The sequence below is a fragment of the Histomonas meleagridis genome (genome assembly GCF_020186115.1).
Source record: "Histomonas meleagridis strain 2922-C6/04-10x chromosome Unknown scaffold_61, whole genome shotgun sequence".
NCBI classification, from domain to species: Eukaryota; Parabasalia; order Tritrichomonadida; family Dientamoebidae; genus Histomonas; species Histomonas meleagridis.
Window position 1 is genome coordinate 194,102 of NW_027150931.1, and position 19,863 is coordinate 213,964.

Consider the following 19,863-nt stretch of genomic DNA (forward strand, 5'->3'; position numbering starts at 1 on the left):
GAAGAAGGAATTAACACAAATGAAATTGCAAAAATAATTCGAAATGATGAAATAGAAAAACTTCGAAAAATAACAACACAAACAAATTTTGATTTTAATCAAGAAGTTACACCATCACTTTATGAAAGAAATGATGTTATTAACAATCATGATATTTCTTTAATTGATTATGCAGCATATTTTGGCTCTATTAACTGTTTTAAATATTTAATGATAAATGGTTCTAATTTAAAAAATACTGGTAAATATGCAATTTTAGGTGAAAATGAAGAAATCATTCATTTATGCGAACAAAATTATTCAACATTTGAAGGGGCATATAAAACTGCGATTGAATTCCACAAAAATGATCTCTTTCATTATCTTTATGATAATAAATAATAACTGTGTAATCATAATAAATAAATTCCGTTTCGATATAAATATATGACGAATTAATCGTAATTAACGAAATTGTTTTTGTTTGTATTTCATAATAAGTAAACGAATGCGTAATTGATAATGTAAAAGTTAATAAATATGAAAAAGTTTTCGTTAAATCATTTTGAAGTGATTCAGTAAATGCAAATGACTTTGAAAATGTATTACTTTGGATAAATGTATGCGGTGCTGAATATGTATTAGAAAGAGAAAATGTGTTTGAAACAGAATATGTATCGCTTCGACTGAATGTGTGTGATGCTGAAAATGAAATTGTTGAAATTGGATTGCAATTTCCTTCTACACTTTGAACAACTTCTAAATTCCCAAATTTTTCATCTACATATGTTGGATATGTTATAACTGTTGCTGTAACATTATAAAATGCAGATTCTCCAATACTTGGTTCAGTTTCTCCATAATAATAAATGCATTGAAGATTGTAACAATTACCAAATGCTGAATTTCCAATTTCTTTAATTCCATATCCAAGTGTTAATATTATTAAATTAGAACATAATCCAAATACATAATCGCCAATTGCTGTGACTGAATTTGGGGATTGTAATGTTTTTGATTGATGAACATAACGAAAATGCTGATCCACCAATTGTTGTGACATTTTCTCCAAAAATAATTATTTCTAAACTTAAGCATGACGAAAAAGCATAACCTCCAATATCTGATACTGATTTCCCAAAATCAACTGAAACAACTGATGACCATCCTGAAAACGAACTGCCTGGAATTGAATAAATTCCTTCACCAATAATTATAAATTTTGTGTCAGTTTTATATTGGTCAATTTCATTAAAATCATTTGAGTTTATTATTGTTAATGTTGAATTATCATAAAATAATTGAAAAGAATTTACAAAAAATATTATAAAAATATTTCCAATTTTTTTGTATTCTTTTATTTTCAATTCATAATTGGTCAATTTATTTTAATTTATTTTGAAATAAATAATTATTCAAATTATTTAATTTATTACTTCTAAATGAAATTTCGAATGGTAAAGCTGTTGATATAGTTAAAGTTCTTGTTAAACAAAAAGGAATTGATGTTAATCAATGTATTTATTTTTGTGGTTTATTATTTTAATATAAAATTTTTAATCTATTAAAAATATTTTATACCCCATTAATGCTTGCATCCATTAAAGGTAACATCGATATTGTTAAAATTCTTCTTGAACAAGAAGGAATTGATATTAACAAGAAAAATATATATTTAATTTATTTCAAGTTTAATTTGATGATTTGATATCTCAAAATTATATTTGGAAATTATTTACATTATTTAGAACTGCACTTATGTGTGCATCTTCAGAGGGTCATATAGAAATAGTAAAATTCCTTCTTGCGCAAAAAGGGATTAATGTAAATGCTAAAAATGTTTATTTGTTTTATTTAATAATTATTTTAATAATAAGATATATCAAAATAATATTTGGAATTAATTTGCATTATTTAGGACAGCAATTATGAAAGCGCTTGAAAATGGTCATATAGAAATTGTTAAATTACTTCTTAAACAAGAAGGAATTGATTTTAATAATGAAGATACTTATTCTTATCATTTAAAATTCATATAAATATTTCGATGTTTTTAAATAATTTTCGGAATTAATGCAATTCGTTTAAAACATTACTCATGTATGCTTCTATTAATGGTCAATTAGAAGTAGTTAAATTACTACTTGAACAAAAAGGAATTGATATTAATGCTAAAGATGTTTATTTGTTTTATTTAAATTTTACTTTAATAAAATGATATTTCAAAATAATATTTGGAAATTATTTAAATTATTTAATACATCTCTTACACATGCATCTCAAAGTGGATACACGCAAATAGTTAAATTACTTGTTGAAAGTGAAGGAATTGATATCAATGCTAAAAACATAAATTTTTTGATTTTAAAACTTGTTTTAATAATTTGATATTTCAAAGCTAAATTTGGAATTTATATGAATTATAAAAAACAGCACTCATAATAGCAACTGAAAATGAGGACATTGAAATTGTTAAATTACTTCTTGAGCAAGAAGGAATCGACATCACTATTAAAAACAATATTAATTACAAAGATATAAAATTTCAACATAATATTTGAAATATATTTAAACTATTTAAAACAGCATTAGATATAGCTACTGAAAGAGAATATAATGAAATAATCAAAGCAATTCAAACCAAATAATATTTGAATAAAAAAGATTTTTAATGAAATTTGAAAATAAAAAAAAATTCATTAGAAACGAACTTTTATTTATTGACTTAAAACTTCATCGATGTAATTTTTTAGTTCAATAAAAGCAGGTGAATCACTATTAAATTTATTATTTTCTAATGTTACCTTTAAAATAGCTGCGTTATCAGATGGTGAACTTGACAAACCAATCGAAATTTTTGTCATTTCGCAAATTCCGTTTAAATCCACCGACGAATTTTCCTTTAAATAATTCCAAATCAAATGTATCACATTTTTCTCATTCAAGACCTCATAAAAATGAATAATTTCCTCACAATTAAAAATGTTAATGAAAGAAGTCAACATTGAAAATGTTTTTGTTCTATTATTAATTAATTCATTATATTTCATTGACTCACAAAACTCAACCGAAATTTTCCTTTGTGCGAATTCGGGGAATTTTTCATTTCTCCAAAATATTATCGAAGCGTTAAATAGAACTGCAATGAATTCGTCGATCATTTCCAATGGTAACAAATCCACGAAAACAATATTTTCATCGAAAATATCATCAAAAATATCTTTTGTTAACTTAATATATGATTGAAATGTAACAACAATTTTAGTTTTCATTTCATTTGTCATTTTGTTATTTTTGTTCTTTAATAAATTAATTAAAATCTTCAAATTCATTGGTTTGTTATAGAAATATTTTCGTATGTTATCTTTATCAAGTTCAATTATCGATAAAATTAAGTTAACACATTGAGTTCTCATTATAATATCTAAAACTTTCGGATTAGATTCGAATTGCGATGCATTTGATGCTAAAACATCCAATTTATAACTATTTAATATAATCGATATGGAATTAATATCAACGTTTTGTAACTTATTAAGTTCAGTCGAAATTAGTTTGCAGACTTTCGATGAAAATGCATAGCGATTAGAAAATGATTTGAACATTTCAATCGATGATTGCTTCGATGTCTTTAAGTTCTTTTCTTCATTCGTTAACGCAACTTTAAATATGAATTGTGTTAATGAATCATTTGGTAAAAAGGTATCAACAGAATAATTGGAATGATTAACTTGATTTATACATCCGATGAAATAATTTCGTAATGTAAAATCAAGTTGTTTATGATCAGGTATCATTTTCGTTATCGTTTTTTGGATATCTGATATAAACTGTGTCGATATAACTGTTTCTTTCATTATAATACAACCAATTTGTGCTAATGATATTGCATGTTCATCACGTTTAGAATTAATACCATTAATTGTATGTAATGTTGTTTCAATAACTTCTGCGTACGGTTTCATATCACATGTCGGCGCAATTTCAATGAGAAGCTGAAGTAGCTGTAAACCATAGAAATACTCTAACGGTATAAAATTCTGTCGGTATTCGGCCGATGAGAATAAAGTTTTCGAAAATTGAGCAACGTTTGGAATTAAAGAGAATAATAAGTCATAAATTTGTAATTTGTTAATAACTAATTGTAATTCATGAATCATATCTTCACGAATTTCTCTATGTTTACTAAATATTAATGAAACGAACAAACTTGATTGTTTATAAAATATTGCTTTGAATTCATCAGTGTTAAGTTTGAACAATTCTGTAACAGCATGAATTAGAGCTCTTTGTTTAGCAGTGTCATTAAAATATTTTGTAGTCCAAGCATTCGGATAAACGAAATCAGTTTGTTTAATCAATTCTATGATGAAATATTCCGATGGATTTGCTTTAGAGTTTTCGATAATTTTATCGAATAATGAAAATGAATTATAAGGGTTAACAAGTTTTAACATTTTCACTAAAGATTTCGCATGTTTTTCGGATGATATAAACCATTTTAATAGACTTGGATGAGTGATTTGTAAATAATGGATTTTAATCGCTTTAAAGTAATGTATTAATCCAGTCATATCTATTAATCGTGCAAATCTTTCGAACGTGATATTATTATCTTTGTTTTGGACAAATTGTGGAATTGCTTCATTCATGAATGAGATAATAGTTGTTGTTATTTCATATTCTTGTAAATATTGAACATGTTCTTCATCAATTGAAGCGAAATTAGCAAATAATTGGAATATATCAAATGAATTTCTCCAATTTGTTAATATTATTGGGATCCAATCATAAAATGAAGTTATCATTAATAAAATGATTTCATTTTCTGTTGGTATTTGTTTAAATATTTCTTTCATTACTTTCGAAAATTCTTTATGTATAAATTTGTTGTTACAATATGACATTATATCTAATAAAATATTTTGTGTTTCTATTATAAGAGCAATAAATTGATTCAAAATTTCTTCTTCTTTTATTTTAATTTTTATATTTTCGGACATTTCTTTAAACTTAGTAATATTACTTGAATGTGTTAATGTCTTTAAATAATAATTTAATGATACATTAACTCCATCTTTAATATCTAAAAGTTTGATCATGAAATCGATAAATGGTTCAGAGAAATATATACTATCTATAACTAAATGATGATTATCTTCTTTAATTTTTTCGATTAATTCTAAACTATTATTTGATAAATTACGTTGTATATTTATATTAATTGCATCAATTCGTTCATATATTAATAAATATGCAGATGAACCAGCTTGAATACCAAACGATTCACTTTCCATTATAGATTTAGTAACAACATTAACACCTCTATCATTTAAACAAATCCATTGATCATTTTCATATACATAAGAGAAATAATGTCCAACATCAGCTTCACCTTGATGAACAACTATACCCTTTAATTTATATTTAGTCTCTTGATCATTATTATCATTTGTTATGAATTCTTTGAAGTCAATTTCATATTCAAAATGATATTCTTGATCAATTTTATTCTTTCGGCCAAGTTCAATTGAATATTCGAAACGTTTTAATTGTATAAACAAATAAGGTGGTAAACTTAATAAAGTATTTCGACTATTTACATTAATAGGTTCTAAATTATCATCGATGCGATAATTTTCAATGACTTCAGGCGTTTCTAATAATAATAATGAATCTTTAATACATTTTTGATTCATTACTACTAATGATAATGAATTAAAATCAGAGTTATGACTTTGTACAAAATTATTTTCTTCATTCGATAATGTAATTTGTGATAACCCTGAGAATAATGAATGAATTTCTGGATATGGTTCTAAACGTGATAATAAAAGTAATAGAAATTCATTTGCATCTTGTTGCTCACGTGGTTGAATAGGTACTCCATCCCAATCTCTCCAATTCGATGTAAATTTGTTCATATCAATATAATTTCTATCAGTATATTCCATTTCAATAAATAAGTCATGTAATGCTATCATTGAAGGATCATCGAATTCAGTTGAAATGATTAATTCTTTTAATGGATTAATATGATATATTTGTTGAATTACTGAATTAACATAACATGTAGCACCTAAGTTACTTAAACCACAACTAATAGTCTTAAATGAATCTGTTGGTGTATAATTATATACTGAATTTGTAGGCATTGTTATAGTTATTTCATTTAATATATTTTCTCGTATTTGATCATTGTTTTGAATAATTGATAATATTAATTGAAATGGATGTTCATCTATAGTTGGTGGATGTTTATTACATTTAATATAATATTCAATTAATGTTTGTGATATTTCTTCTGATGGAAACTCATTATAATTCTTAGATATTAATGAAAATAATGATAATATTTGATTATTAAGTGTATCAAAATATGGTAAAAGTTTTTGTATTAATGATGGATAATATTTTTCAGGTATTTTAATATAATTAAAGATTTGTAAAAATGATAATGGATCATTTTGTTCATTAAATATTAACCAAATCTTTTCGAAACTTTGTGATTTAATTAAATTCGAATTTAATGCTAATTCATTAATTTCGGAATTGTTCATTTTCAAAAATGTTTCTAAAACTTCTTTTGTTAAATCTATTTCATAATTTGATACATAATTCCAAATCTTTTTAATAATATTTATTAGATATTTACTATCTTTTTGATGATATAAATTATATAATACATTTGTAACAATTTTCTCATTCTTAATTTTAGTATTATCTAATAATAATATTAATAAATATTGAGCTTCAGGTAATATTAAATCGAAAGATTCAATCAAAAATTGTTCTAATTTTTCTTCAAATTGTAATTTAATCGAACCATCCATTTCATTAAAATGTTTCGATAAGAAATGTAATTGATATAAAAACAAATAATTAAATGAAAGATTTAAATCATTTGGTGTTAATAAGTTATAAAAATCTGGTGTTGGAATTTCAATTAATATATTATAAATATATTCAGCAATATTTGATTCTAATAATTTTAAAAGTCGTTTGAAATAATTTGTCTTCATTATGATTGAAATCGGATGATTTTCTAAAGTAAAATAAGGTGATTGTTCATAAATATTTTTAATTCTTATATCAATAATTTTATCATCTGATGAAAACTCATTAACAATTGTATTATTTTGTATAACTTTATTTCCATAATATAAAACCATTGAATTAACATCAATTTCATTCATCGATGCAATTAGTGGAAATATTTCATAAACTTTTTGTTCTTTATTAACTTTTAATATTTTGATTTGATTATTAATTTGATATTTAATTGTAATAATATTTTCGGGTATTTGATATCTATGAGATTCTAAATGAAATGCAGAAAGTGAAATATATTTAAATGATAAATTTAAACATTCTTTAATGAAAATCGCTGCATTTGAATTCTCTGAATTCATTAATATATCTAAACATTTACTTATAAAGTCACATAATATTGATGGCATTAATATTGGATCAATATTTGATAATAAAAAGTTTGATATTGTTTTACGTATTTCTTCTGATATTGGATCTAATAAAATGTTCCAAAATGAATCCATAATTTCATCTCGAAGTAATGTTTCTGTTTGTGGTAATACTAAATAAAGATGTTCTAATATTTCAAGAAGTTCTAAATTTTTAGATGAAACTCGAATTAAATTAATTATAATATCATTAGAATCATTACTTATTAATATTGGCTTTGACTTTTGGAAGAAAACTTTAAATAAAAATATTAAATTATTTGTGTTTTTTGCTAAATTATAAAATAAATTAAATGCTTCACGTGACACAATTTGTTTTGTATGAAATAATATGTTCGATATTGATTGAATAATATTTTGATAATTATTTTCATTTATAATTTCCGGATTTTTAATTAATTCATTTGTAATTAATGTGATTTGAATTGTTTGTGGTGATTTACTTATAATAGAATCAACTAAATAAATATGCATTTCTAATAATGGTACACATCCAATATTTAATATTATCTCTGGTAGTATATATGATATATCAATAGTCTTTGATGCTTCTATTAAGATTTTAAGTGCTTCGAAATTTCCTTCTTCTTCACTTAATTTCAATAATTTTTGTACTGACATTTGTTCATATTGTTTTCCTTTGATTAATTTTCCTAAGATTTCAATAGAATTAGGATCATCTGATATGGTTTCAATTACAATTTGGGGATCGTTTATTTTGAGAGCAATCTCTGAAAACAGATTCAATGCTTTTGTTTGGAACGATGCGTGTTGTGACTTCACTGACTTCCATAATGAACCAATAATTGTTTTATCGCATAAATTACGCTCTGCATATTTAAGTATCGCAGGTTTTATTATTTCAAGTGATTCATAATTTGGTAAAACTTCAATGATTCGACATAATTCTTCTTTCATTGTCATATCTTCAAGTTTTGATGATGTCAAAGCTTTAGAATATATCAATGAACATATTTTTACTGCTGCAACTTTGATTTCAACAATATCAATTTCAAGAAATCTTTGACAAAAATTAATTATGAAATTAATCATTTCATTTTCTTTGCAAATTGAGATAACATTTGGAATGATATTTAGTAGTTGTTTGATTGGAATTGACCTTGGATTATCAATTAAATTAATTGTAAATTTTGATAATGCTGAAATTATATCATTTGATAGATTAATATAATCAGGAAATACATTTGATGAACCAACTAAAGAACAAGCTCTTTGTAAATAAAGTATGGAATCATTTAATTCGACAATACTAAGATTTATATGATGAAATAATGAAAGAACAAACATTGGAGTGCGATTCTTGATTGAGGTCTGAACAAAATCAATAATATGTTTAGAATAAGCAGAATTTGTATTTCTTCCATGAGAGATATAAAATACTTGTGCTGGATCAAAAATGTCACACAACAAAGAAATTGGTCTTAAACTATTTGTTTTGCACATTATTTGTTGTGTTAAAGTAATTGCTGCATTTAAGTATGATACTGCAATATTTTCTGCGGTTTTGCAATCAGAAAGAGCAAGAACTTTCCTTGTTATTTCTGGAAAACTTGTGCTGATTAAGATATCATTAATGTCGATAATTTGATAATTTGATACGTAATTTTTCATTATATTTTGAAATTGTTGAAGATATTGACTCCATCCATTCCCCTCATCTAATGCAACAATCAAAACAGCTATTAATGATTCCAAATCAACTTCCTGGGACATTGAACAACTTAAATATTTTGACACATTTACATGTATCGTCCTAAAAATGGTATTTTTTGTGTTTATTAATTATTTGCTACTTAATGAAAGTTTTTCGGGATTCCTCCATCTTTTATATTCTTCACTTCCTTTGTCACTATTTTTTAAGATCTTTTTAGATTTAACGCGTTGGTTTTCAAGTGTGAAATCTTCTAATTTCAATCCTTCACCAAATAATTCACTTGTTATTTCTGTGACTTCGCCATTCTCAAACTTAAAGACTTCTGTTAATGTGATTCCCCAAATTGCATTTTCATGAACTGTTAATGATATTGGCTGTGATTTAAGTGATATTTTTTCTTCGATTTCGAAAGTTTCTTCATTGAGCATAGTGATTGAATTATCACCTTCTGCAATAATACCAATTTTTCCGTTGTAGAAAACGATTTTACGAATGATTGTATTGCTTGGATATATTTGTTTGGAAATAATTATTTGTCCATTAATGTCCCATTTAACTAAATTACCATCACCGTCAGATGATAGAAATATTTCGTTGTTCAAAAATAAAACAGATGAAACAAATTCTTCGTGTAAAAATGCAAATGCATGAATATCATATGTATTAGGATAATTCGAGATTCTGATACGTGCATCTCTGTCTGCATTAATGATAAATTTTTCACTAAGATCAAATGCAGTTCCTGTTGCTATTGAGCCAAGTAAACATTGCGACTTTTTGTTTTCAATGTCAATACAATCTAAATCTCCCGTATTAAGTGCAATAAGTGAGTATTTGGATTTGTATTCTACAAATTTTAATTGGATTGCCTCATGAGGCAATATAAAAGGAAATAGTTCGGACTTGGTTCCATCATCATTTAACTTATAGATAAATAAATTTTCTTTACCACTTGAACCTTCTTTTTTTATTCCAACAGCTAAATATTGGTTGATTGGATCTACATCGATAGCACAAATTGGAGAATCATAATCGACTTCCGATATCTTTTGACCTGAGAAATCAATTTCAATGAGTTTGGTTTGGTTTGGTGAGTAAAAAACAGAGTTCTTGGAACAACAAATGAAGCTAGTCATTGGATTTGGTTGTGCACTTTAAAAACGTTTATCTCACAATATTTTCTATGTGATGATTCAAAATATTCATACCAGAAAAATCCAAGTTAAGTATTATGGTTATTGCCCTCTGTATCTTCGAAACATACACACAAAAGAAATATTTAAATATAAAATTATTCCATGTTTATTCATTCTCTTTTTTATAACAAACGGTTACAATTGGTGATAAGGTAAAAACGATTGAAAACCAGGCATTCGATCATGCGCAAAATTGACAACAGTTACTTTTGGAGAAAGTGTAGAAACGATTGGAAATCTAGCATTTCAAAGTTGTAACTCATTATCAGTTTTCACTATTTCTGATTCAGTTACTACGATTGGAGAAGGTGAATTTTTAATGTGTACAAGTTTGAATACATTTAATTTTGGTAAAAATTTAAATCAATCGGAAATTATATATTTGATTCTTGTTCATCATTGACAGAAATTACGATTCCGAACTCATTTACATCAATAGGAGATTATGCTTTTAATTCTTGTTCTTCATTGAAAGAAATTACGCTTTCAAACTTAATTACGTCCATTGGAGATTATTCATTTGATTCTTGTTCATCTTTAGCAACAATTACAATTCCAAAATTAGTTACATCAATCCAGTCAACTGCTTTTATAGACTGTGTGAAACTTCAAAATATCCAATGAAAATAGTTATTACTCTGGATATAATGGAATTCTTTTTGATAAAAATTATACATCCATTATTTGTTATCCAGCAGGAATTTCTAATGAAAGATATGAAATAATAAATTCAGTTTCAACAACTTCATGACGTCTGTTAAATATATATTGATTAATTATTCTCATACTTCAAATTAGCCTTAGCTATATCGGCAAGATAACAGAACTAACCATTAAGATTATTCACATATTTTCAATAGTATACTATATATTTATATATAATTTGTTTCTTCAACATTAAGTTTTGAAAAAAGAAAATTAGTAATTACATCAAGAATTTAAGATTTGATTTTATTAGTTTCATGAAATTTTTCAAATTCATTCATAAGTTTTAAATATTAAAATCATTCATTTGCATAAAAATACATGTAACGACAAAATGACTTATTACTATATTAAAAGAATATGAGTAACTATAATCAGATATTGATATAATTACTGTGCTCAAACTGAATGTGAAATATTTTCTTTATTTAAACCAAAAATGATTTGTTGGATTGACTCAATAATTTCCATTATAGGATTGCGAAAAATTTGCTGTTGTGAAATTGTATATTTAAAAGCAAAACGTATTCCAAATTCTTTTTAGACAAATACATATTCTTTAGTCTATTTTCACCTCTGAGAACGGCACCTTTACAATTTTCTTATTCACTATGTACCCGATTTTCATCTTAATCGCATTTATTTCTGCGTCATCGAATTGCTTCGGCACCAGCGACATAATCGATGTGTCTCTGAACACGTAATAAATAACTTCTCGCGCCTCATTCACATAGTCCAACTTCCCAATGAGTGTATGCGCATACAACGCGAGTTCACTTTCGAATATTTCGCTTCGTTTCGCTTTGTACGCTTTAATTAACTCTCCACTTGTACGCTTAACAAGTAATGAGTTCGAGAGATTTCTTAACCATGACGCAATTTCGTCGTAGCCGCTGATTGGAGGTATGGTCGGTAATGCCATCATTTTTGGCAAACTTCGCTTATGGAAGTTTAATGGGTCGGATGGAATTACGCATTGGTGAGGCCCAAATCTGAACAGTTCCCAGTTATACTTTTGTAATACATTTGATAAATATGGAGATTGTGCAAATAATGATAATGAAGCTATAAGAGTACCTTCAAGTACAAACGATGACCTTGACAAAGCAGATTTGATTAGTTTCCCTGCTATGTCATTACTTTCTACAACTGGCAAATTTTCTGGTACAGAAGCAAAATGAGCTAAAGCGAAGAAAGCTGCACGTCGTTCTCTGATATGTTCAGAAGTAATTTTCTTTAATAGTGTAGGTATAGTTTTTTCAAGCTTTTGTCTTCCAACTTCAACATGAGAAAGTTGTTGAAACAGATGCGGCGGCACTTTTGTGTAACCTCCGAAATTGAATATAGCCGATTGTTTTGTATTCGTAACCGACAAATCGCCAGAAAAAGTGTACTTAACCGCCTTATCGTACACTTGTAAATACATTAAATTGCCAGTGTCCATCCACCATTTGATTTCATTATCTATTGAGGGACAACATTGTAACGCTTCTTCTTTAGATAACAACAACGAGTAGATAAATCTTGAGTTATTACAAAGTACTTCATGAAGTTGCTTATCGTTTGATATTGTTAACAACGAATGTTCATCAGATGAAACAATTTCACCAAAAAAATTCATTGCTATTTGTAATCGATCATTAATATGATTTGCGGCCAATTCTTTAATATGTGGAATTAATATCCCACAAAATCCATTAATTTGAAAGTTCGGAGTTATTAATCTTTTCTTTCGTAGTTCTTCAATCGCTACTAAGTGCACTTCATTATTCTCCGATGCTAAAAAGTTCAGATACATTGGCGTGACTAAACTTGTTTCAGGATATAAGTTAACAAGTTCCAAAACCATTTGACAATTCTTAGCTGAATTACATTTCCTTCCCATGCTTGTAATTATTTCATGAAATCCCCAACGATTTAATATACTAATTCCATTCGATTCAGCCATCAATGAAGCTATGCATTTAAACAATGTTAAATGTGGTGATGGCTTATCAAGTGATACATTATCACGTATCATTTCTAACGTTTGTAACATGCCTTGTTTGATTTCGGCATTAGTTTCGATGATTTGTATTCCCCAATTTTTCGATATTAATAATTGGACTAACGCAATTAATGGCTCGTCCATTATCGAACACTTACCATGTGTTGTGGAGAGAAATTGTCCGCCGAAAAATTGTAACAAACGTAAATATAAATTCTTCGCTGTAGCGGATTGCGCTTCTTGATCATTATGTGGTAAAACTATAACTAATAATAATAATATCGTCGTCCAGTCCCATTTTTGTGGGTCTTGATGTAATGTATAACCATTTATTGTTGTGATTTGATGTTCGGGTTGCATAGCTTGTGCTAAGTCTAATAATAATAAATTCGTTGGCTTGCTTTCAATGATTTCATCTGTTTCTTTGGGTACAATGTTTATTTTACTGGTGAATGGTAATAACTCATTAAGTAATGATGAAGCAGATGAATTAGTCGCAGCAATAACACTAAGTTTCTCAATGAGATCATGCCGAAGTAATATGGATAATAATAACCCACAATATGGATCAGTAACACATGATGGGCCGCCACTAAGCTTTAATAAATTGCGTAAAATATCAATTACATTGTCCGGATCATGTGGTAAACATAAAATTAAGTCGGCGATCGCATGATGATTAATTCCAAAATAAAAAAAGCCTGGCCATGTACGTAATAAATATGTTAAAGCTGTCATAGATCCAGAATATTGAGTGTCCTTGGTGTCGGGGGGCTGAGAAAAGATGGAAAGTAATGGTGATAAAGATGAGTCATCAGTAATTAGATGATTACGTTTCTCAATCGAAAAAGAAATAAGTGAAGCAACTTCTTGGCTACCAGTTTCGCAGATATGATCAACTATGATATGACTAATTTGTTCGATTTGTAAAATGCTATCGCAAACTGTGGTGGCTTCACATAAATATCCAATAATAAGAGACTTGTAGGTGTTGTTCGGTATTGAGTAAAGAGAAATCATGGCACGTTGAACAGGAATTGGAATATGTTTACGATAACGAAGTAAAACTAATATATATTGGAAACAACATACTTTCTCCTCATCTATACGAGGCGCTGGAACCGGAGGTTTCTTATTGAGCGATTCTGCTATTAAATAATCAAAATGATATTTCTCCGTTATTGACGTTGGAGCCATTGTTTCAAGTGTACAACAAAAACGAAGAACAGAAGATTTGATATATATAGCATGATGCCGAAATAATTTGTGTAAGCATGAAGAAACAAATTCCATATCTAGATCAGAATATGTTAGATTATCTAAATCAAATTCTAAAGCCTTTAAAACTAAGTATATGTCATTTGGAGATAAATTTTGTTGAACAAGTTCTTGGAGAGCAATTTCAAAATCAGCGGCAGAAAGCATTTACTGGAAAAGTGGCAAATAACCCATTCAATTTTCGTGTGAGGAAAAACAAAAAAACAATTTATACACGAAGAATGGGAATACCACTGCTTATAAAAGAAGATATTTTACTAAAGAATAATAGAAAATTTTTATATTCTGATTATTTATGAAGAGTCCATGCTAAAGAGGAAACGCCCTGTATAAATTTCATTAAATTTGCCATGTCTGGATTTGATTAAATTTACTATGAGTTCATTAGAACTTATATAAATTATTAACTAAATAATCTCTAAGTCATGTTTGTTATATGATTGACCAATTTCTGAATGAATTCGATTTTACTTATTTCGAAAAACGAAAAAGATATTTGTGTGTGTGTCACTTTTAATTGAAAAGTGTAACGTTCTTAAATTCTTTTGCCATATCACTTCACACTCAAATCAATTGTTTAGGAAATGGGAGGATTCTTATCATTTCCTTCAGAGCCATCCAAGAACACAAGAAATTCAAACAAGCTAGCGTTTGACATGTTTAAGTTGTTGGCAGAACCTGAAAAGAATAATATTGTTTCTCCAATCAGTGTTTATATGATTTTGTTAATGATACCATCATTATTCAAGGGGCAATCCAAATCTGAAATTATTAAAGTGCTTAAACTTGACAATGACGTTTCAGATGAGGAAATTGCTTCAGAACTTCGAATAATGATTGATCAAGAAAGTATAAGTTGTGTTAATACATATAATCAAATTTGGGTCAACAAACTTTTAAATATCCCAAACTCTTTATTTAAGTGTCTTGATGATATCGGTATTAAAATTGAACAAGAAATTTTTCCACAACCAGCAACGAATATGATCAACTCAGCCGCCAAAAGAGCCACAAAAGGTGTAATTCCTGAAGTCGTTGATAACTTAAGTATTTCTACAAGTATGGTTTTAATCAATGCAATATACTTTAACTCTAAATGGAAGACAAAATTTGATATGAAAGCTCAAAGCCCAAATGACATATGGCAATTTACTAATGATGATTCAATCCCAATGAGGTACATGGTTATCGACTCTATAAACTTACCAGTAGCCTTTCTTCCTTCTTTCCAAATGGTTCGTATTCCTTACCAAGACGACTATTCGATGGTTATTTGTCTTCCATATAAAATAACACCACAAGAAATCACTGAAGAAGAATTTATGAATGGAATTAATTCGATGTCAAACATCAAAGTCAGATTAATAATGCCAAAGTTCCAATTCTCATCCGATATAAACCTTATTCCTGTTATGAACTCACTTGGAATGAAATTAATTTTCTCAGAGATTGCAGAGTGCCCTAATGAAGAATTCAAGTATTATGTTACAGGATTTTATCAGAAGTCAAACATCGATGTTTCTGAGACATCAACAGTCGCAGCTGCTGTATCAGCAATATACTATAGGGAAGGCGGCTCTAGGTTCAGGAACGAACCAGCAATAATTTGGGTAAACCACCCCTTCTTTTTCGTGATCATGAACAATACAACAAATGCAATATTGTTTGCTGGTAATGTCTATTTACCAAAATGTGAATAAATGATTAATATCTTGTAACCATAAAACTCATTCAAGCCAACGAAATGAATTCAAAATATCCCGAAATTGTCAGGACGATTTTCAAAAATAAGGAATTTTAGAAAAGAAAATTTATAGCTATAAGGTCAATAAAAGATTTCGGTACATCTTAAAAAATAAATATTGAACTCATTTCCTAAGTTGTCTGATAGTAATAATAAAGTTGACAATGAATTTATGAATTTTATTCTTAAAGATGATCAATGAGTAAAATTATTATATAAAAGCATATGTTATGTGAAATGAAAAAACTTAATTGATGAAAATTTTTATGTGATATTTTCAAATTGTTTTATAAAGATCTATTAATTATATCAAAGAATGTAATATCAAATTTTTTTATACAGCAAAATGAAATTATGTTTACTTATTAAAAATGTTTTAAAAACAATGATGTTGCTATTGAATTTTATGAAATTTCAAATTCAGGGAGAACATGAATCACCAAATTTATCATTGTAAGGAACATACAAAACAAAGAAGAAGTACGTATTTTTAATCAAATCATGAAGATATTTTTTTGGCAGTTAGGCCTATTCAATTTTTTTGTTAGGTGGCAAAAATTAACTGTGTTTAAACCGATTTTTATTTTAAAATATATTTACCTTTGGATTAACTAGTGCTCTTCAAAAAATACTGAGATACTAGCTGCGTTAAAATTTACTGGCATTGAATAAAATAAATAAACTGATGAAATTATAATAAAATAGCAAAATACACGTTTTTTTGTTGTTTTGATGTGAAATAAAAAGTGACGACAGACTTTGCTGAACAAATTTGTACTCACAAAAATCAAAACCGTAACAAAAAAAATGGAAAATTCCTACAGAACCACAAAATCGGGTGTAAAATTTGAAGACTTCAAACAAGCTGTGGCATTTCTTTTGCTTGTTGTGCTACTATTTATAAATTTAAGCAAATCTTTTTTTATAAAAAATCGCAAATCATTTATAACTTCTGTTAAAAATCAAAATAAAACAAAGGATATATGTAAACATAATGAATAAAACATTTATATTCAAAAAGATACCTCGTTTTATATATATCTAAATTCAAAATGTTTCATAATTTTATTTAAATTCTTAAAAGTATTTTTTATGATAATATTTATTTCTTTTTATTATTTCTATCAAGTAAAATTATTTTTAATAAAATCTAGATTTCAGTCATATCAGAATTTTTTTAAATTTCCATTCGTTTTCATTATATATTTTTCAACTTCATTTCAAATTTTTAATGAAAATAATAAAACATTACAAATAACAAAACATGATGACTTTAATCATATATACTTATATAAATATGAAACAGATCATATTATTATTTATAATGTTAATGAAATAAATTCTTCAGCATTTAGTAACTGGCCATCAGTAAGAAATGTTTCCATTGGCGATTCAGTTGAAACAATAAATGATAAAGCATTTTTTTCGTGTTCTAATTTAGAAAATGTTATCATTGGAAAAAATGTGAACACAATTCAAAATTCTGTTTTTTCTTTATGTTTTAAGTTAAAGAATATCACAATTCCAAACGAAGTTAAAATAATTGGAAACAAAACTTTTTCTTGTTGTACCAATCTGGAAATGATAAACATTGGCGATGCAGTAAAAACAATTGGTGATTACGCATTTCGATATTGTTCTTCATTAAAAAATATTACAATTCCTTCTTCATTACAATTTATTTCATCAAATGCATTCATATTTTGTGTTTCACTTCAATCTATTTTTGTTTCTAATAGTAACGATTCCGATTATTATAATGAAAATGGAGGAATTCTTTATAATACGAATTCCACTGTTTTAATTTGTTATCCAGCTGGAAATGAAAATGTTAGTTTTGAAATTCCTGAAAAAACAAATTCATTAGATGATTACTCATTTTATAATTGTTCATATTTGCAAAATGTTACAATTCCAAGCCAATTAAAATCAATTGGTCGTTATGTATTTTATTATTGTTTTGAATTATCAAATGTTATTTTTAAAGGAATTGCCCAAACAATTGGTGATTATTCATTTGTATTATGTTATTCATTAATTAATATAACATTTCCAGACAGTCTCACTTCAATTGGAAGTTACTCATTTCAGTCGTGCATGCACGTTTTCTAATGACAATAATTATTACTCCAATAATGAAAATGATGGAATTCTATATAATAAAAACTTAAGTTTAATTATATGTTATCCAATGGGGAATATGAATAAATCACTTACACTTCCAGTTAATACAACAAATATATCAAATTTTGCATTTTGTAATTGCACACTAGAAAATATAACCTCAAATTCATTAATTACAATTGGAAGCTATTCATTTCAGTATTGTAATGATTTAATAAATATTACATTCGGAGAATATCTTCAAACAATTGGTTATTCTGCATTTATGTATTGTAGTTCATTACAAAATATCATGATTCCAAAATCTATTATATCAATTTGTAGTTGTTCTTTTTATTGTTGTTCTAATTTAGAATTTGTAAATATATCAGGAAGCATAACTGAAATACAAATGCAAACATTTTATAAATGTTCTTCGTTAAAAAGCATTATAATACCAAACACAGTTAAAACAATTGAAAGTTATGCATTTTATCAATGTTCAAATTTAGAAACCATTGATATATGTAATAACATAAGTAATATTAATGAATATGCATTTTATGGATGTTTTAATTTAAAGGATATTAAAATTGGCGAAAATTTAACTACTATTGGTAATTATTCATTTTCTAATTGTTATTCATTGGTTAATTTCATTACTTTAGACTTTATTGTTGAAATTGGTGATAAGGCATTTAATAATTGTAATACTTTAACTAATATTAAAATTGGGAATAGTCTTCAAAAATTGGGATTTTCTGTTTTTTCATTATGTTCTTCATTAGAATCTATTGAATTACCAAATAATTTAACTTCAATTGAGAATTATTCATTCTTCTATTGCACTAAATTAAATGTTATAAAATTTGGAGAAAATATTACAGAAATTAAAACATCTGCTTTTGAATTATGTACATCTTTAACATTTATTTCACTTCCATATTTTGTTAAATTAATTGTATCGACGTCATTTAGATCATGTTATAACTTAACAAAAATTATATTACGTGAAAATGTTTTGATCATTGAATGTTATGCATTTTCTTATTGTTATTCATTAAATTATATTAACATACCAGAATCAGTTCAATTTATTGAAGAAAATCCTTTTTCTTCATGTACAAATTTGAAATATATAAATATTTCTAAAGACAACAAAAACTATTCCAATTATAATAACGATGGAATATTATATAATAAAAACACTTCAAATATTATATGTTATCCAATTGGATATGAAAGTGATAAATTTGAAATTCCAAATTCAGTAAATACAATTGGCAAATATACATTTTATAATTCATCAAAATTAGTTTCAATTATAATTCAAGAGAATGTTATAACAATTAATGATTGGGCATTTTGTAATTGTTCTTTATTACAAAATATTATAATTCCCGATTCAGTTACTTCAATTGGTTCCATTGCATTCTTTTCTTGTCCTAATCTAACCTTAGTTAAAATTGGAGAAAATGTTAATACAATTGGAAATTATGCTTTCCAAAATTGTAGTAACCTTCGGTGCGTTTATTTTTATGGACAAAAAGAACCTGAACAAATTGGAAATGACATTTTTAGTAATGTAAATAATGTGAATGTTATTACATTGAGTTCATATCAAAACGGAACATTTGCAAATATATCTGTAAACAAAGAATATGCTCAAGATAACCAATGCACTTCAATTTTAACATTTACATTTACTAAGTCAA

At 26.5% G+C, this 19,863-nt stretch overlaps 3 protein-coding genes across 3 annotated transcripts; 1 reads left to right on the forward strand and 2 right to left on the reverse strand.

Annotated features, from left to right (window-relative positions):
* Nucleotides 1–9,263: 9,263 nt before the first annotated feature.
* GO595_010099 (tRNA (guanine-N(7)-)-methyltransferase non-catalytic subunit wuho) lies at nt 9,264–10,271 on the reverse strand (the record flags this gene model as incomplete). The annotated part of the gene is made up of 1 exon (XM_067912741.1): nt 9,264–10,271. One exon carries the CDS (start codon nt 10,269–10,271, stop codon nt 9,264–9,266), a length of 1,008 nt encoding a protein of 335 aa, XP_067768837.1.
* A 1,324-nt stretch (nt 10,272–11,595) lies between these two features.
* GO595_010100 (uncharacterized protein) lies at nt 11,596–14,448 on the reverse strand (the record flags this gene model as incomplete). Its single annotated transcript, XM_067912742.1, has 1 exon — nt 11,596–14,448. One exon carries the CDS (start codon nt 14,446–14,448, stop codon nt 11,596–11,598), a length of 2,853 nt encoding a protein of 950 aa, XP_067768838.1.
* A 437-nt stretch (nt 14,449–14,885) lies between these two features.
* On the forward strand, nt 14,886–16,001 carry GO595_010101 (serpin family protein; the record flags this gene model as incomplete). The annotated part of the gene is made up of 1 exon (XM_067912743.1): nt 14,886–16,001. One exon carries the CDS (start codon nt 14,886–14,888, stop codon nt 15,999–16,001), a length of 1,116 nt encoding a protein of 371 aa, XP_067768839.1.
* Nucleotides 16,002–19,863: the final 3,862 nt, after the last annotated feature.